Source organism: Lepidothrix coronata, unplaced genomic scaffold (genome assembly GCF_001604755.1).
Source record: "Lepidothrix coronata isolate B3197 unplaced genomic scaffold, Lepidothrix_coronata-1.0 Scaffold218, whole genome shotgun sequence".
Lineage (NCBI taxonomy): Eukaryota > Metazoa > Chordata > Aves > Passeriformes > Pipridae > Lepidothrix > Lepidothrix coronata.
In genome coordinates, this window is record NW_016690398.1 from 81,560 (window position 1) to 101,671 (window position 20,112).

General features: G+C 45.6%; 1 protein-coding gene across 6 annotated transcripts in view; it reads left to right on the plus strand.

The window, feature by feature from the left end:
• Positions 1-341: 341 nt before the first annotated feature.
• LOC108506520 (MDS1 and EVI1 complex locus protein EVI1) overlaps positions 342-20,112 on the plus strand; it is a 48,061-nt gene continuing 28,290 nt past the window's right edge. For 2 of the 6 annotated variants that reach the window (XM_017833608.1, XM_017833610.1), the window contains exons 1-6: positions 342-455; positions 2,045-2,179; positions 12,508-12,610; positions 14,460-14,676; positions 16,959-17,106; positions 18,132-18,288. In XM_017833608.1, coding sequence (XP_017689097.1) covers positions 12,562-12,610; positions 14,460-14,676; positions 16,959-17,106; positions 18,132-18,288 — 571 coding nt within the window. In that variant the 5' untranslated portion in view covers positions 342-455; positions 2,045-2,179; positions 12,508-12,561. Of the gene's footprint in view, positions 456-2,044; positions 2,180-12,507; positions 12,611-14,459; positions 14,677-16,958; positions 17,107-18,131; positions 18,289-20,112 lie in introns of those variants that run through there. The other 4 variants (XM_017833609.1, XM_017833611.1, XM_017833612.1 and 1 more) reach the window with 3 other exon arrangements.

The window sequence follows — 20,112 nt, forward strand, 5'->3', positions numbered from 1 at the left end:
TCTCCCTCTCTCTCTTTTGTTGTTTTTCTTTTTCTTTTTTTTTTTTTTTTTAGTTTTTTCCCCCCCTCCCTGAAGAGGCTTGTTTGAGGGTTTGGGGTGCTTTCTTTTTTTTTTTTTTTCCCCTTCCTCCCCCTTCCTCGAAAACTTTCTTCGCACACCACCCCCCCAAAGCCAACCGATAAGACCAGGAGGGGCCGAAAGGGGACGGTGATGGCGAACCGGCAGGAACCCGCCGAGCCCCGCCGCCGCTGAGCCCTCCGGGGCCGGCAGCCCCCGCCCCGGCCCCGCCGCCCCCCGCACATGGTGGAGCGCCCCGCGCCGCGCCCGCCGCTGCCCCGGACACCGACGGCCGCGGCCTCCGCCCGCCTTTAGCGCCGAAATGTTGCTTCCAGCCGCCTGAAGGATATTTGTCCCTCTCCCCCCTCCCTGCCCCCGCGGGCTCCCGGCGACAGAAGGTAAGAGCGGCGAGCGCGGCGGCGGCGCTGCCCCGGCCCCGCGGGACGGGGCCGCCTTGCCCCGTCGGTGCCGCCGGCCCCGGGGCAGACCCTCCTCCGCCGGCCCGGGGAGGGGGGGTGAGCCGCCCTCCCCTCCTCGCGGGTTGCTTTGAAAGGGAAAAATTAAATGTTCCCCCTTCCAAAAACGAGCCGGAGGTGCGGGCGGCGGGGCAGCGCGCGCGCCCGCGGGGACCGAGCGCGCCTCGTTGGGGCGCGGGATTTGGGGGGCTGCGGGGTTAAGGCTTTCCCCCTTCGTTTGCGGGGGGCGAGAGGAGACACTCGGGTGCCGCGCGGCGATGCTCGGCAGTCCCAGGGGGCTGCGCGCACCCACCGCACCCCCACCTCACGGACGGGCCCGATCCCGAGCATCCCGATCATCCCGATCCCGGTCCCCGGGGGGGTGGCGGGGGGCCGTGACTCGGGCAGCCCCCACTGTCCCTGCGCTGTCCTGGGCTGGCTCCGCGGGCACAGCGCGTTTAGTGCCCGGTCGTGAGCCCGGGGCAGGAACTTCCGTGGGCTCCCGGTGACCGAGCACCGGCAGCGCCCGCTCCGGCCGCGGGTCCAGGCGCTTCCCGGCGGGGCACAGCCTCCCTCTCCTTTCGCTTTTCGTTTGGGGCGTTTTAAGGTTGTTTCCTTTTATTTTCCTAATAAAACGGGATGGCTGATGCCCGTGCCAAGCCGGTGAAGTTACAGTTTAGCAGTGAGCTCCCTGGGATGCGCTGGGAAGTTTGGGATAGGCCGATGGTAAAGATTGCAAATAATGATATTCAACCCGCTGTAACGATTAGTAATTTGTCATAATATTAGAATAGAACATCCTCTTTAGGTTGTCTACGAGCAGTCTCATTATATTTGTTTATTGTCTGCATAATTTGAACCATTTATTGGTGTGTATTGAATTCTGCCATGGTTTGCATGAGTGTTTACATTATTTTTCATTTATTCTCTTTTATTTTGACAGAAGGAGTTTTGTTATTTGCTTCAATTAGGGGGAGGGATTTAAGTGTTGCACAGGACTGTTCGGGAAGTGTAATATTAAAACAAGATAAATAACTCTGCCTATCAAATAAAGTTTGGTTCAGAGCGACAAATCCGAAAATTTTAAAGGGGAGCTGCAAACAACGTAAATTCTGAAACAAAACAGAAACGTCAAATGAAGCTAACACCATCTATTTTAATAATTTTTGTTATATTCCTGGCAGAATCTGATTTAATTGTAATTTCAAATGTAGTCATTGATGAATGCATAGAAAATCAGATCCATCTTAAATTCATAGTGTTTCATAGCAATAATTAAACATCTCAATTACTTGTATATGTTTGTCAAGATATTTTTCAGAACTTTTATTGCACTTTTATAATTATGTGTGTATTCTGATAATTCCTAAAAACAAATCTCACCAGGGAAACATATTTCTGAATAAGCACACCTATATTATTGTTATTTTTATTATTATCCATTTGTTTATCTGGAAACCTGTGATTTATCTTTTGATTAGTACACCCAGCCAGCAACAGAAAGATTTACTCTTTCATATTCTTCTTTTTAGATCTTGGATGAGTTTTGCAATGTGAAGTTCTGCATAGATGCCAGTCAACCAGATGTAGGAAACTGGCTCAAATATATCAAGTTTGCTGGATGCTACAATCAGCACAACCTTGTTGCATGTCAAATAGGTGATCAGGTACGTGGTCTTCACTTTCTGGACTTATTTTTTTAAGGAACTTGAAGGTGTCAATGCAAAAATAATAATAGCAATTCACAGCAGCTTTTGGCCTGTTTGCTGTTCTGGCAAAAGATAAAGGACAAATGGGAAAGGCAGAATTGAATAATTTTGGTTATGGGTGCTAGAAAATACGAATTTTCCATTTTTTCACAGTGTTGTTTAATTCATAAATGATTTTTTAATTGTCTTATACCTGATAAAAATTGTGACTGCTTTCTTAGGTGTACAAAGCCAGTATTTGCTGATTTTGAATTAGCAGCATTTTCTGGCTCCTCTTCCAGTCCTCTTGGGTTGCTCCCTTAAACCATTGAGTTGATTGGAAGCTGTAACATAAATGTGATGGCAAGAGTGGAGGGGAAGGCACAGAAGTGGTGATGTTACCAATGTAGTTGCATGTGTAGGGCTTTGGATTTGAATGCACATGTGCATGGATATTATTATGCCTTCCCATACACTTTGCTGGAACTCGTAATACTCATATGCTGAATCGGGGTCTTCGGTGGTTTTCTTTTTCTTTTCATTTATTGCACTTAAATCCACTCTTTGTTGAGCTGAAACATTATTTATCCTTGTGTGTTGGAAAAAGGCTGATATAGGCAGAGGAAGGACACAGTAAAGCATTTTGTTTTCAATTATGCTGATGAGTTATTAGGTGTTTCTTAAATCAGGGTTCGCTTTTGTCTGCGGATAATACATACCATTATGAAATATTTTAATGGGCAAAGTTAGGTTAAGGAAGCTTTGCTTCTTTAAAGTGAAATATCTAAAATAGCAAAGCAAATGATTGTGAATTCTGGTTTCCAATTTAAACTTTGCTACCTGCAACATAGGATTCAATTCATTTAATCAGTGTTTCATTTCCCCCCCCTTAATTAACTGCATCAGGTGAATGTTAAAGATTATCTTTAGCTGATTTAATTGCCCTGACAGTATTGAAAGAAGAATCACAACCAGACACAAAGCTTCAATTAGAAATCATTCTTTCTAATCAAATTCCTTACGTATAGGAAATGAACGTGAGACAGCCTGCTATTTCCAGCCCAGCATTACATATTTCACTCATGCAAGATAGCTGATTAAAACAGGTTTAAATAACTTTCTCAATCATGAGAGAAGATCTTTTTAATTTTCAACTTTTCCAGTTCAGCCCTGAGCACATGTAGCACAGAACGAGCCAGCCAGCCGACCGAGAGATAATTTCCTTTTCATACAGCAGCTGGTTTAACTAAAGAAACCATAAAGATTATTAGTAAATGCAAGATACATTTTCCAAGCTGAAATACACTTTATGCTGAAAAACGATAAATTCTCTCAGTGCAGAGCATTTATGGACGAGCGATAGGAAAAGGAAACTATACAGATTGATTGGAACAACAAATTCAAATATTTTACGTTTAGTAGGAGCTGGCATAGATAGGGAAGATCAGAAGTGGGATCACGTGCATTGGTCAAAGCAACCCACTGTCTTTGGGTTGGAATTGGGGATCTGCAACTGAAAATGCACACGAGGCTGAAACATCAGCATCTCCCTCTGCAACGCAGACACGCACCCGCGCCTTGACGTTTTTGGAAGGAAAGTCATGGCGCTTTTAACTTTCTCTTTTTTTAGTGTTTACATTTCTGACATTTGGTAATGGTGGCTGTACTGCTGCCAATAATTTCTTTCATTCACAGGAGGCTTGTTATTTATTTTGCACAGTATCGTGCTGTTCATAATTCCATACTTTTATAGCTTTTTGTTGCTGAGATTTGCAAATTAGGATTTGGTTGTCTTTCAAGTAGCATGTTGTGAGCTGGGCACTGTCAGCAAGGGATTGTTGTCTGTTTGGCCCTCTGGAAATGCTGTGGATTTACCCACAGAATCGTCCGCGTACTCCCAACGTTTTATGACCAGAGCCTGAAAAGTTAATGCTAAAAATGTGCTCTCAAATCTTAAAGCAAAAAACCCTTTCTAGCAGCTCCTCCTTCTGCTTTCTTCTGGCACAAACTCACCAGAGGTAATATAAAATATAATAGGAAGGCAGACTGGGAAATGGACGTTACATGGCCAAACGTGTGCGTGTACGAGGAGTGACAAATGCAAGTCAGGGCTGAGCGTGCATATATAGACTGAGTGGGGCTGCCAGGGGGTCACGGGGCCTCGGTAACTCCTGGAAAGAAGGGGGGGGGAAGAAAAAAATGGGGAAAAAAAGGGAAAATAAAAATAAGGTGGAGCTGAGGATGTGTATCAGTGGTCGTAGCTAGAGCTGGAGGGCAGAGGTGATGCAGCCCAGCTGGGACAGGAGACCCCAGCTCAGCTGGAGCCACAGCCAGTGCTGGGTGCAGGGGTGGGTGGACACCCTGCTTGGGGGGACACCCCAGTTCTGCTTTCTTCCCCCAGGAATACAAAGCACCTCAGCAGCCCTGGGTGCACGGGGAGCATCCCCGCTGCAGAGACGCTGCTCGCTCCCGAGGCACAGACACTCGATCAGCAGTAATTGTTCACCTCTAATTGCTTCAACTCATCTGTAAAATTCACAAGCAAACATTGGGCTCTACCTGAGAAGGTAAAAGATCCTGCCAGCGCTCCCAGGCTCATGCTGCCCACAAGTTTATACTACTAAATTCAAGCTTGACTGACAGGCAGGTATGATTCCCAGACTGCTTGAGGCAGGATTTAGATGGACTCAGGGCGATGTGTAATGTAGTCACTCTGCTATGTTCTACCTGCTGTATTTAAAAAAAAGAGTGAAAGAAAAACATTTTTTGTCATTTTTGCTATTAGAGTTTTTTCAGAGACATACCACCCCACCCCCTGACTCACGGCTGAGGTTAGGTTTCATCACTTAGGATCAACTTTACAAAAGGCCTGGGCTCTTTCTTATGACTATATAAATGAGCTTTGCTGAGATGAACAGCTCGATAATGGTGGGATGCAGTCAAAACATGCACGCTGGATGCAACTCATGTTTCATTTGATTGCAGCTGGAGTAGGGTTTAAAAGCTGCATTTTTTTTTTTTGTTGTTGGTTTGTTTTTTTTTTATTTCAAATGAGATTGATCTAGGATTTCTTTTTTCTGTCTTTCTATTATCTCCTGTCATGCTTAATCTGACCTGAACATATGTAATTCAAGATGGATATAAATAATCAAATTCCACAAACAGGGCACTCTTGTTTTTGCCTTTCCCCAAAGAGACTACAGCGTGTGCGGAGCTGCAGAGAGTCTTGTCCCTGTTCTTGCCCTGGAATGCATTTTTTCATCTCAGAGTCAGGATTCAAGAGCAGTTTCTGCTGACTTGGACGACTCCCCTGTTATCATTAAATATCTATTAATTCAACTTTTTCATGACTTCGGAATGATTAGCCCTGTTAGGCTTTCTGGCGGCACTGTCAGCCCAGCTAAAGCATTATTTTTAAAGATGTACGTTAATGAAAGTGCAGTTGCAATTCCAGCAGTGACTATGGCAGTGGCATGGCAGGGGCTGTCACACATTCCAGGCTGGGATCACGGTCACCTTCAAGCTCTAAGAAATAATTTATTTTTTAAATTTTTTTCTTTTAAGAAACGTTGTTGATATTGAAGTAAAAATACCTGAATGCTGTTTTTATCTTGCTTATTGCTCGCAGAGTTCTGACAGTGATACAGCCACATACTGCTGTGAAACTGCCCTGAGCTTCCAGGTCTTTTCCCCCCTAACAAAGCAGCTCCTGAAGACTCCCTTTGGTTTACCCATGGAAAACTCAAAGTGGCTCAGATCACTTTACTGAGGTTTTAGCTTGCTGTGCGTGCTGAAATAGGTTTTCGGTGGGTTTTTTTTTGTGTGTGCTTTGTTTTCTTTCCTTATACTCAAGTATGTGCCGCTGCAAAGGGAGAAAAACCAGTAGTATCACACCCTTAACAACGTGCCCAATGTCAGTGATATAAACTTACAGGAGTGAACCTACTGCTGTAGGTTCCACCAGATCTGATCCCATCTTACACGTTTTACAAACTTTTTTAATCTGCAGGCACAGCCTCATGTTTCAGGTTTTACGGCCGTGGCCCCCCCTCCGTGGCGGGCAGAGGCTCCTTGCACAGCCACCTGCAAAAGTTGTGTATTTAAGGAATAGTTTTGAGGCTTTGTTGTCAGAGAGTGAAATTAAGGTTTTGGCTGTTGTGGGTCAGGAGGGCACACACACGCTGAGCTCATACGGGGCCCTATTCTGCCATGATTCTTCCTATGATTTATTAGTTATTAAGCAAATAAAACTTAATCCAGCTCCCACTGAAAATCTGTCTCCAGTGGAGCAGGGATGTATTAGCTTGGGGCTGGTGGAACAAGGAGCTGCTTGGTGTTTTTCCACTTGCTGCAGTTAAAGCTGAGGCTGTCGGTGAAATTCCTACCTGGGCTTTATGACTGCCTGTGTTATCTGGAATTTGATGCACTTGGTGGTGTTACCACTCTTGGTGTTGGACTGTCCTGACGTGACCTAAAATAAGCTGTTCAGAACCAAACCCAACAACCCAGTTGTTGCCATTTCTGCCAAGTGGTAAGGTTTTTATTGATGATTCGTGCTTAATAAAAGGGATAAGGCATGCTGTCTCTAAACAGAAATGCCTTTTTTGTGATGAGAGCTGTCAAATCCTACTGATCTGCTTGCCAGAGTGTAGAGGATTATGGAGAGCCACAGAGCCAGGACACAGCTGCACCTTGCTTGACATTCATGTGGTTCATTAATGAGGGTTCAGGACTGTTGGAGGACAACTGAGTGGTGAGGTCAGCTCAGGAGAACAGGTGGGCACACAGGAGCTGGGGTCTGGTGTCAGTGGTTAGTGACACCCGAGCAGGAGGTTCTGCAGGACCAGAGCAGCTTGGCTGGAGGTGGCAGCCTCTCACCTGGAACCAGGTCTTTCACAGAAACTAAAATTCATCTATGAAGGAAGAAGACATGAATGGCTCTGGGGAGGTGGCCTGCAGCCCCCAAGATGCCAAAGAGGGTGTCCTGCAGTTCCTTCCTTGCTCTCAGGGAGCAGGAGGCACCTTTTGCCTTGGAAGGTCAAAAAATGGGGATTCCTGGACCATTCTTCCTCCAGTCCATCCTGCTTGACAATTTTGGGGCATTTTGGAAATGAAGAAAGAAAGGATTCTTAGTCCTGATGCTGAGGCACTGTGGTGCTCCCCCACCACCTCTGCAGGGTGAGAGGAGAGTCCTCTCTCCCCTCCGGGCTCCCACCCATGCCTCTGCAGACACTTGCTGAGTTTTGCCTGTGGATTTTTGCTGAAGTTTTCTTTGGGCCAAGTACAGCTTTCAGGCAGGACTCCTCTACATTAGCCCTTGAAAAAACTCGGGTTTGTTTCAATTTATCATTTGCTTGAGTACAGCAAGAAGAACCTGGCTCGGGTTTCATCACACAGCTCTCCAGCTGCACAAGTTGTTCATCACAGGAGCTAAAGTTGAAGCTTCACCATTTGGACCTTTTTCTTTCTTGTTTTTTCCTTTCAAACTCTTAATTAGGGCTTGTTGTGAAGTTATATATCTCTTCGTCCTTCTCCTTTTCCTGGCGGGCATAATTCCTGGTTTTGATGGGGCTCCTTGAGCATAAACGCTTATTATTAGTTTTGGACATTTAATTTGTTTTGCTTTTCAGGCAAGTTCCACTCTTGCTCCGAAGCAGCACAGGGGGGAATGCCAGTTGGCAGTGTGCAGGCTGCCTCTACAGGCACTCACTTTCCTGCCCCAATTCAGGACATGCTCTCTCTGGGGCACCAGAGCCTCCAAGGACAGCAAGGAGTTGAGGCTTGAGATAGATATGCCCATGGCACGTGGTCCAGCTGGTGTAGGAGCAGCAGTGCAGGGTTTTGTGGGTGCTGATGGTGTTTGCCAGGGAACGATCCACCTTTGGGCTCTTCTGTTCCATCCCACCATCCCACGCAGAGTGGATCCTCCGCTCGGTCCTGCCACTTACAGCTGTGTGGGGCAGGGCAGAATCACCGGGTGCCTTCCCCCGTGGTGGGAGCTGTGAGTTCAATACATGGGCTGGGCGCTGAAGTACGAGCAGACTCAGAGCAGCATTTCTCACCTGCCCTAAAATCTGAATTTCCCAGGCAGCAGTGGAGCACATGTGATGTTTTCCAAAGCTCTTGTGTGCACAGGGTTTAGTTGTGGACTCTTGGGGGCACAACTGATGTGTGCCTGGCAGCCGGTGCCTTTGCTCATCTGCCAAAGTGTAGCTTTTCCCCCCAGACTGTAACTTCTGGCTCTGAGGGGGTGCTGGGAGGGAGCAGAGGGGGGTGCAGGCAGGATGGTGTGGGGCTGGCCAGGGCAGGGGGGTGGCCGGGGTGTTTCACAGCACGGCCCGGCCGAGCTCGCGGGGAGTGCGTTTTAGCTATTATTGCAATTATTACAACTTCCTGAATAGGTCGAAGGTCGTTCATAATTCACGCTTCTGTCATCTTTACACATGCCAAACGCAGTCTATTAAGCATAAATAAAATTTCAAGTGCCTGACCAGGAAAAGTAAACTGGGATTCATAACAATGAGGCCTTATTCATCCATTTAAAAGTAAATTGTGTGTGTTCCTTTTTTCTCCCCCCTCCTCCCCTTTCCCTTTACGGCTTTGCAGTTTGGGAGCTTTTATTTCTGCTCGGTAGCAGAGATCTCTGACCTGCGGTGTGGGCAGGCACAGAGGACTGATGAGCCAGGCCTCCCCCAACTTCTCCCCACCTCGGACCCCCTGAACTCTGGAAGTGTTTCCAGATCTGGATCCGATTTTGCTCTTCCTATATAAACTGCAGTCACACACTGCTGATCCCAGGGCATGTGAAATGTGCATCTGGACTTTACTTGTGGTTTTTTTTCCCCCTCCACTCATTGTTCCTCTCCTGTGCAGAAGCTCTTCCTATGCTGGATCTCGAGGCAGACTGGTGCACATTCGCACGGGTTAACCCCAAAAAGTTGGGTAATGGAATGGGCTTGATAGTCTGGATAAGTGCTGTCCAGAAAATGAAAATTTTTCATTAATTACGGTAGAGTCAGGACTGCACCCAAGAAATCTTCAGGCTTTGCAATTGAAAAATCCACTTATTCTATGTTTGTATGTCCTAATACAAAAAATACTGCCCGCAGTAGAGGTGCTGTAGTTGCAAAACGTGGGCAGCCTGAGGGAGACCTTAAGGGCTGGGGTGAAATTATGAGCTTCCTCATCTGAGGGTTGCAGGACCCCCCGTCACCAGCCCTCAGTAGGCTGCTGCTGCCTCAAAATTCAGGTAACATGGTTCATTGCAACAGTTGGCTTTTCAGTTTTTCTCAGCCAGGATAATTCCAGGAGGTTTTAGGTGAGAAGAGTGAGCAAACAAGTTTTTGTTGTGAAGTAGTAAGGACAGCTCTTAATATCAGATTAAATTTACCTGCACGATCGTTTTGGTTTAAACTTCAATATGTTTTATTTTAGATTCTCACTGCAACTCAAATTGATGTGTAAAGCGTTAGTGCAGGTGAGGGTTTTTTTGTACATACAGAAATTAAGAAATCTATTTTTAATAATAGTTAAAGTTAGTATTATAATAACGTGTAAATGCCAGACCCGGAAGTCTGTCACTTGGCTCTTGAGTTGCAAAATAAAGAAACATCACTCAACCTAAAACTTGGGAGTTTTTTAGAACACTGTCTCATCTCCCCACTGAGGTGCGGAGGGGCTGGCCAAGGAGTTTCTGATGGGTAGTTCGATCATCTCTGCTACTTTTAAATACCAACACACACAAGATAACTGGCTGCAGAGTTTATTCCCTGTGTAGGGATTTGTTACACAGCTGCAAGAAAGATGCAGCATCGTACCAGCACTTCCCAGAGAGAAGGGATGCTCCCCAGCACAGCACTTGGTGAACAAGGCCCTCTTTATGCCCCTGTACAGTCCATGTGTCCTCACTTTGCTGTGAGAGGTGAAAAGGTCTATCAAAGGTCTATCAAAACACCTTTGATGGGACAGGAAAAATACAGGAAGAGGCTTTGCTGTGGTTTTGTTTGCTCCATGGTTTGGAGGCACCACCAACCTCAGACTAGCAGCTGCATTTGCCTGACTGTGACGTAAAATCTGTCCTGGGCAGAGCAGAAGCTTTGGCACAGCCTGTCTGGGATGGTGGAAGTCCCACCTGGCTGTGTGGTGGTCCTGATCCTGCTCCCACCCAACAGGGAAGTTTGCAGAAGTCTCTCTGGTCAGTGTGCACATATTATTGTTGCACATTTTATTTCCACCCAAAGCCAGGCAGCAGCCAAGTTTATCTTTCACAGATCCGACTGCAGCTTCCCTTTCAGATATGTGGAGTCCCTTATGCTTCTGGAAGAAAAAAGCCAGTTTTCAATACATTTATCTTAATAAAGGGAAAAACAAGCATCACTTACAGAAGATATTCACTGGATGTGGTGCTGTCATCAGGTTTATTTTCAAGAGGTGGAAGTTGGCTTCACTTGAATGTGTTTTGGTCTTTGATGAAATGAGTTTTGTTGCCCCAGCACGTCCCCAGCACGCCGAAGCCGACAGACCATCCCCGTATCCTTCAGCACCGAGGATGGCATTGCCTCCGGAGAGGATTGTGGTACCAGGCATTCGTCCAGCTGCAGGATGAGATACACACAAAACCCTGCCATGGCTCTTTTGGCCTCCAAAATACTCGAAGGAGTTTGAAATCCCCTCGGCAAGAAATACAAATGGGAAGCCCAAGCAGCCTCAGCTGATGGTTCAGTGAGGGTGGTGTGGAAGAGGAGGGAGGTGCAGCCTGGGCGGATCACACTGCACATAAACTCCTTCTCCTGGTTTTTGTGGGGAAAATTTGCCACAAGCACAGGAGTCTGTGGCACGGGTACATCGTGCCTGATGTGTTTTGCCAGTGCTCCTGTCACCTGGTGAGGGGTGAGCACCGGGGTGGTGGGACGAGCTGCCCCAGGAGCCTCCACCACTGCTCGTTGCACCCTCCTCCAGAGTATCTTTTGGGACAAGGTGAAGGAAAAAAAATCCAAATCCGAGGAAATGCAACTTAATTCGTTGTTTTTAGGTATTTAGCCCGTGTCTGTGGGCACAGTTTGTGCAGAAAGGAAGGATTAGGCTATACGGCCACCTCCTGGAGGACACCGGTATGTGCTGGCTGCCGATGGTGTCAGTCCATGTGCAAGTGGGCAAGGAAAGCACCCACAAACCTTCACAGACCCGTTCCTACCTGTGACAGATGCACCTGTGTGACTTTGAACAACGCAGGTGATTTTCTGCCCTTCTCCCAACGCACTGCACTGAGTGTTGAGAGTAAAGAGTTTGGGAGCAAAACATTTAAAAATACATTAGTCTGAGAAAATGCAAAGACATCACTTTTTAGCATAGGAAATATAGCTGTCATGTGTTTTTGTTTAACAAGGCCCGAGGAAGTTACTAATATTTATTTGAGCTGTTTCGTGGAGCTTTTTAGTGCTCTTCACATTTCCTGCTGAGATAGAAAGCAGCCAGATGGATTTTGGGAATTTCCTTTCAGCAGAGCCTTGTGGTGCTGGTGTGTGCTTCCTCTGGTGCATGGACCCAAGGGAGGGTGTCCCCTTTGACCCCTCCACAGCCTCCTGCCTCCCTGATGGGCTGCTTCCCACAGCCCAGTATCACCTGTATGGGGGGACCAGGTGTCACTGGCCAGGGTCACTACCAGCAGCTTTGGCTGCTCACCGTGTTTCTTCACCCACGACTGATTTTTCCTTTGATTTCCGTTTGAAGCTAAGGAATAACCAGGCTCATTGGTTTGTATAAGTCTGTTTCCTCACAGCTTTCTGGACTGCGTGGATGGTTGGAATGGGGGATGGATGTCTATGGCTTAACTAGTAGCATCTACTCATGTCTGCTTTAGAATTATGGAATCATTAAGGTTGGAAAAGACCTCTAAGATCATCAAGTCCAACCATTAAAGTTACTTTAGTACCTTTTCCCAATGCAACAGGAGTTCCCCTTTCCAGGGATTACTCAGGGATGTGTTTTATGGCCACTCTGCTCACGGGTTTGGTGTAACTCAACACACAAGTTGCTGGTGATATCTGCAGTCATCACACAGCTCATTTTGCAGCAGAGGCTGTTGAAAGCACTCGTCCTTTTCTGTCCTCACAGAGCCCAAAGTACAACAGCTTTGGGGCTGGAAGGAGCAGACCTGCCACAGTCAGTGGGCACCTCTCCAGCAGCAGCACCATGACAGGGCAGGCTCTGGCCACATGGTTTTGGTCTGTAACACTCACCAGCAGTGGCTGATGCCTCTTTCCATATTGTGCTGCTCACGTTGCTTTCTCTTTTTGTTTGTTTTCCAGATATTCTACAGAGTGGTAGCAGATATTGAACCAGGAGAGGAGCTCTTACTGTTCATGAAGAGTGAAGATTATTCACATGAGACAATGGCTCCGGACATCCACGGTTAGCCCCTTCTTACTCTTTCATGTAGTTGAGAGTATCACTGAAATTAAGCCAAAATGTAGCGAGATTTCTCCTCTGTTGGAATCCTGTTGAAATCTGGGATGGCTTTACTGCAGCCAGGGAGGAGAGCTGGACCATGGTTGTATCTGTCCATCTTCTGCCCCTTTTTTTCTGATTAAAATTTGATTGAGTTGTGGGTATTGTAAAAGAAGAACAGGAGTTCATGTCCTTATCTTAAGGCCGTGCTGATCCTGCAAGACCCTGATTATAGGTTATTTTTTGTCACTTAGCCAAACGTCTGTTACCTTGAAAAGAGAAAACCACAAAATCCCAGAATGTTCTGAGTTGGAAGGGACCCACAAGAATCATTGAGTCCAGCTCTTAAAATCTCAGACTGTTAATGTTGTTGTCACTTGTGAGGACATTTCAGCCATTCTTCCTCCTTATGCTCATCCCACACACAGATTCTGGGTCTGAAACTCCTGAGTTGTTGCTGAGATTTGTTCCCCACCTCCAAAAGCTCCTTTTGCTGTGCTGCCTGTCAGGCAGTGGATTACACAGCCACAGTGGGAACTGGGTGTAGGATATCTGCTTGGTGCCCAGTAGGTTGCAGTTCATGCCAACAGGGACATTTTACAAATTCTCAGGGATTCAAGGACAGTACACAGGGGTTTTCCCAGGGCAGGAAGTATCAAGGTCTGCACTTTCTTCGCTGCCTGTACATTTAAAGCAGTATCTTTTGTTGTCTTAAGAAAAAGGTAGGGATTATTCATTCATTCCTTCCCATTTGATTTTGTGTTTGGTTTTTTTTTTTCCTCCAGTGGTAACTTTGTTTAGTTATTGCTAAAGATGTTCCCCTTTTCAGCACAGTGTTTTCCCTGCCTAGTCCCTATGGTCAAGTAGCTATTGTATAAATGACACCAGAGGAAATCTCTGCAGTCACATGCAGGATTATGTCCCACAGGGCTGATTTAGAAGCAGATTGAGCCAAAGTGTTGCTTGTGGACAGCCAAGAACAGAACCCTGTGACGCTTTCTCTGGATCAGCTCAACTGTCAAGTAGCAACCAAGTACATACATTGGAGATTTCAGCCAGACTCCTCAGTGCCTTTCTGACTCAGGGCCTCTGGGCATTTTTATCTGGAACCAGACCAGAGTGTCTGGCTCCTCATGTGGACCAACAGTAGAAAACCTAGCAGAAAAAAAATCATGAGATACTGTTTGCCAAATTTGGTTTTTGGGATTTTCTTCAGCTAATCTATTCTTTTGCAGGAATTGCTAATTAATGGAATGCAGTATTCACTCCAAAGTAACACTCCAGTATGTTCTACGCTCATTTTCAGTGAGAAAAACATTATGACTGATGTTATGGAGTTTAAAGCAAGGACTTCATGTGTCTCTGGCTGACTCGAACAGGGTTGGGTGCTGCAAAAGGACTCGGAAATGAAGAGGCTTTTAAAAACTATTAACACCTTTTTGGCTGTTTTAGATGCTGATGTTTGTTTCTGAGTCATCTCCTTCAGCCTATACTGGAGATCCACCTTAGACCTCATATATACAGTTCCATTTAGGATGGTATATAAACACACTGACTTTTGTCCTGAACCTTTCTTAGATATCCCTATTTGATCCCAGGCAGTTAACATGTAGTGTTGCACTGTCATATATTGTAGAATTGAAGCATTATTATAAAGCATTCTTAGGAATCCTTCTTTCTTTTGAGGTTCTTCTCTTTTTAACTGAATAGCCCTTCATTTAACCACGCCATCATCCAACTCCTGATGGGATGGTGGTTAAAAATGGCTGAAAACTGATGTGGTCTCCCTGTGCCTAACCCCTTTGTGTTCCAGAGGAGCGTCAGTACCGCTGCGAGGACTGCGACCAGCTCTTCGAGTCCAAGGCTGAGCTTGTAGATCACCAGAAGTTCCCCTGTAGCACCCCTCACTCCGCCTTCTCCATGGTGGAGGAGGACTTCCAGAAGAAGCTTGAGAATGAGAATGACCTTCAGGATGTTCATGAAATCCAGGAGTGCAAAGAGTGTGACCAAGTCTTCCCAGACTTACAAAGGTAGGAGTAGATGCCTAAAATGTAGATGCAAGTTCTTCAGTGGCTTCAGTTGGATTCCCACAATTCCATAGTGTCTTCTTTCCTCTCCACGTTGTGTGGGCACAGTTGAAGTGACTGTGAACTGCCCTTTTTGGGACAACAGTGTGTCTGTTTGCACTGCTTAATAATCATATGCCCCTTAAATGCTGACTTGTCAATTTGGAGTATTTAGTGTGTTTCACAGAAACCCTCACTAGTCCATGATTCAGGGTGTCGTGGTGTCTGTCAGAGCTTAGCATGGATTTCTGCATGCCCAGTGTTAGTCCTTTTGGATAATTGCTCCTGGAGGCTCCAGGTGCTTGTTCTGCCAGATGGAGCCCTCTCTCCCAGAACAGAGACACTCCTTTGCTCCTCTTGGCGGGAGTGGAGGTGGCTCAGCATCACATGGGGCATCTCAGATCAGCGTTATCTGACCTGATCCTTTCGCTTCCACAGAATTAGTGACAGTGAAATTAAAACATGATGTGCCAAGCATCACATATTAGGTCAGCCCCACTGAGCAGGAATTTGTGCAGGCACAAGGTCTTGTTCACCCACTGATGTTGAGCAGTGCGTGGCTCCACCTGTCTAATTTTCAGTCTGAGGGATTGATTCGAAGGGGCTGACGGAGGCAGATAAGTCAGAAGGATTTCCAGCAGCTTGGATGAGGCAGGACTCTTGTCCATAACGGTTTTGCATTTGCGAGTTATTTGATGTTAAAGTCCTTTTCTCCCTGAGAGCCATAGGATGATATCTAACATATGGGAATCATTGAGAAAATGTAAATTTAGCTTAAAATATTAAATATTGAAGAGAAAGGGCAGAAAACAAAGAACAAGTCATCATAAATAGATGGGCAGTACTGTGAGAAAGAGTGAAAAATGAGAGGGAATGCAGTCGTTCTCCCAACTCCTGAATTATTGAAAGGCTCATACACCACAAAGACAGTTCACAGCAAAAAAGTGTCAAAATGTGCTATATCCAGATTATATAAAATAAAAGGCCCAAGTGAGCTATGGTTGGGGAAGTGAGTAACTATATGAAGAAATAGCTGAGCAGGAAGATGGAGATGTTGGGTCCAGGAGTGCCCAGTGCTGATGGGGAGTCATGGAGTTGCAGCAGAGTCAGGGAGCTGGTGCCAGAGCCAGGGACAAGCATCTGTCTGGGTCTTATGGCAAATTTGCTTATTAGTGCATGATGGAGAGTCAATTGGTATAAAAATATTAGGAGGAGAAGCCAGAAATACTTTTTCCCCCCCAAAGGAAGGAGAGAGGTAGAAGTAAGAGCATCCACAGGGTGAAAGTATTTCCATTACCTTTGGCTGAGGATGGAGATTACTATTGGGGCTGCACAACCCAAACAAGACTGTAACCCCAGTAGATTTTGTCACTGATTCTGCAGAGATCACTGGGAACTTCATGTGAGAATAGGTTGATCCAGTTGGGCATCCTGGGCTAAAAATCACAGTTTCCAGTGGCTTTTCTGTGGACCTACTCTTGCATTATGTAGTGATCTTTCTCCAAGCAGTAGTGTGAGCTATGACACTATTTGTGACCAAGCAATACAGGTGTTTAAAAATATATGTTCACTACAAATAAATAATAAAAATTCAGAGACAAAAATTAATTCAAAGATGTGCAACAGAAATTAGGTGGACATTGAATATCCTACTAATAGACTGAATAAACCACTTAGAAATTAGTGACTAAACAACTACACAGTTGAACACAGTTAACAGTAATCATCAAGAATAACTTCATTTGTAGTGTACCATATCTAGAGGCTTCTTAAACTCCTCCTGTCCTACTCCAGAGGTGTTATTCCCCATCTATTCCTGCTGTAAGAAAAATTGATTACCATCAAAGGAGTGGATTTATGGCAGGTGGTGGGATCCAAGGTGTGTTTAGAGGGAAAGTCATAAGGTAGAAATAATTCAGACTGCAGGGAAGAATTACCAGAGTGAAATATTGAGACGTGTATGAAATAATCTCCTTAGGGAGAGATGGCAGCAGCATCTCCTGGAGCATTTGCAAGTGACCTGGCAAAACATGAGAGGATGTGTTATTCTGGTAGGGAGGAGGAGGTTCTGCCTCCTGGCTGGAGTGTTCAAAAACTTGTTTCTGTCAGGATTGGGCCTTTGGGGCTATTGAAGAAATTTTTTTTTTTTGCTGGAACTGCGCACTCTGCTCTCTCCTCTTCCTGTAAACCACTGATAAGCCCACGTGTGTGATGGACCATGCTGAGCCCTGTTCCTCTTTCCACAGCCTGGAGAAGCACATGCTGTCACACAGCGAGGAGAGGGAGTACAAGTGTGACCAGTGTCCCAAAGCCTTTAACTGGAAGTCCAACTTGATACGTCACCAAATGTCTCACGACAGCGGGAAGCACTACGAGTGTGAGAACTGTGCCAAGGTACAGTGAATTTGTAGGCTGCCTGGCACTTCTTGTGCTGCTGGATACGTGGGAGCATGGAAATGGGGATGCCTTGGGCTGGAATGCAGGAGGGTGTAGGGTTTCTGCCATGCTCCAGGTGGTTTTTCGAGGGTTTATACTTCTACTTTATAAATATGTTATTTTTCTACCCCTTTTGATTTGGTAATGGCTGTGGAGTCTGAAGTGAGCACTGATGCAGGATGGTGAGCAACCTCAAGCTCAGGGCTTGGCAGCCTCAGAGGATTCATGGGGTGTAAGAAGGTTACTGAGAGGCACTGAGGGGCAAGAAACCCCAGTGAAATGCAGGGTGGAGAGTTCCCCAGGCTGTGTGCCAGCTGTTGGGACCAGAAACTTCAGGACACTACTGCAATATAAAGGAAAATAAGAAATAGCAATAGGCCCCAGCTGCACTAAGAGAGCACAGCTCATCTCTAGAGCATCTCCTGTCGCTTCCCTGTGCTGGGCTTGCTGTGTGGATTACTTGTATAGGATGTGGTGCTCTGCATTGCTTTTCATCAGATCCCCAAAGCTTGGGCCTTCTGCATGAGAACCTAGTTGGTTTTAGGTGGATTTGCTGCAATAAAAGGAATTGCTATTGACATTACAAGCCCTGGTTTCTGGGACTGTGTTGTGTACAGGATTTCTTGCTGTCACACTCTCCATTGTTGATATAAAGTATTTTTATTGCAATAATGCTTAGAGGTTTTAAGCAGCCACATTTTGACACATTTTCCATGAAGTCCCTGACCTCAAATGTGTGATTCCTAATGGCCAGGTCAAATGCATTTGCTGCAAAGGGGTTAACAGATCCACCCAATACTTGTCTGATCCTGGGAAACTGAGGCCCCATCCTGCAGGCACAGCTCCCACTGATGCCCATTAGTGAGGTTTTTAATCTTAGGCACTCCCAAAAATAGCTCCAAGGTTTGAATTTTAAAAGACTCTTGTAATAACTGGCTTCTTCCACAGTCAAGTTTCTTGGTTAATCAGTACTCATTTCCTAGCAGGTTTTCACGGACCCCAGCAACCTTCAGAGGCACATTCGTTCCCAGCATGTTGGGGCTCGTGCTCACGCTTGTCCAGAGTGTGGCAAAACCTTTGCCACTTCTTCAGGCCTCAAACAGCATAAACACATCCACAGCAGTGTCAAACCTTTTATATGTAAGTCTTCAACTAAATGTGTTTGTTTAAGTGTTTCTTTTGCTGTAAAGCAGGGCGAGCTGGAAGCAGGAGGTTGTGTTCTGCTCCCTTTGAACTGCCCACCGGTGTCGTGTGGGTTGTGAGTAGTTAAATGAGTTCTGGGTAATTTGTGATCCAATGCAAAGAGTTATTTTAATTTGATTTTCCTTTTCAGACAGACCCTGTATGTTGTATAAGTGTACCTGTTGTCCCTGGGATGTTTTTCCATGCACAGATGCAAAGCGAGGAGTGGGATTTAGCAGGGAGGAGCCATGCCAGTCTCGTGCAGCCTCACTGCTTTGCACCGTGCTGAGCTGGCTGCTCTCCTTCCTGTTCTAGGGGTTAATTTTGCACCACAATCTCCACAGCAGATGCCATGACTTTTGCTGGAGTTGGGAAACAAACCTCAGAGGCAGTGAGTTTGAGTCAGAGCAGTTTGCTGCCCTCCTTGAGGCTCCTTTGCATGCCCCAAGTTTTAAGTACTGAATGAGCTATTAGATCTTTCCCAGCAATAAAACTTGCCTTGGACGTGAGCCTGACTCTGTACTGGGCTTAAATCAGATCCTTAATGTCTCATGGGTTGTGTTTGCTGCTGAGCCAGACCCTGCTTGATTAGGGTGCAGGTTGCTATCTCTCCCTTTCACCAAGGAAGCACAGGCAGAAAATATTTTTAAAAATTGTTCTTAGTACTGCTACTTTCCACCACAGCCTTTTCAGGCACCTGCTGTGGCTTGAAAGATACCTTTTGACCACTTCCCCTACTTGTCCACTAGACCTCTTAGTCTTTTGCTGCTCTCAGCAATAATTTACCTAAATATTGGCACCACAGCTGGAAAAACCATTGGCCACAAGCTTATATAATTCCTCTAGAGAAGGAGTATTGTCTTAAAAAACTAATTTGTGCAAGATCTGTAACCTGCCATTGGGTTAATAATACTTTTGATTTGGATTCCTTCAGTGAGAAAAATATATAAATAGATCCAATGTTAAATATCACTAATAACTTTTAAAGCTGATTGCAGGTTAAGTAGTTACCCTCAATTAGAAAACACCACCTTCTGGTTGAGTGGGGAGTCTTCAGATAGTCCTATTGCAACATCTTACATAAGTCTCTTAAGTGGCACCTCTCGTACATGAAGTAATCTCTCAGATGCTCTTTGTTGCTGTTTATTCTGATAAATCCAAACAGCAACTGGTATTCTTCACATGTACAATGTGAGGGATGAAACCCCATTGAGCGACCTACAAGTAAGAGCCGTGTAATCGCAGAACAAAAGGGTTTGGAGACCACATGTTTGGTCAGCTTTGCCGAGCAATGAGAGGGAGGTAGGGTCACCTAGAGCAGATATCTGTTTTCCACCAGAAGGCCACACACCATGATTTACTCGTACCAGTCTGTTTATGGCAACTGTCTCTTATTACAGTGCACCGCCCAAGCTTGAGTGAAAACTCACCAACACTAAGGTAATTACTCACTGCCTTAGCAAAATCTCCAGCCTCCCCAAATAGAAACCACATGCCATAATAGACTGAACATATTCAAAATAGTACTTACAGTAATTTTTTTTTAATAAGCAGAAAATATGCAAACTTAACTGCTGGCTAATTTGGGGTCCAGAGACAATGGTGGTACAGAGCGTGCTTCAGCATGAGATTAGTTTTTGCAATTAGGGATCCAGATTGGGAGTTTGTGTTAAACCTGGGGTCTCTAGAGCAATAAAAGCTGCGAGAAGGGAAGCTTCCCTTACAAGTTAGTTGCTTAAAAGTATGGCACTGAGATTTAAAGGGTGTAGTAAGGTGTAATAG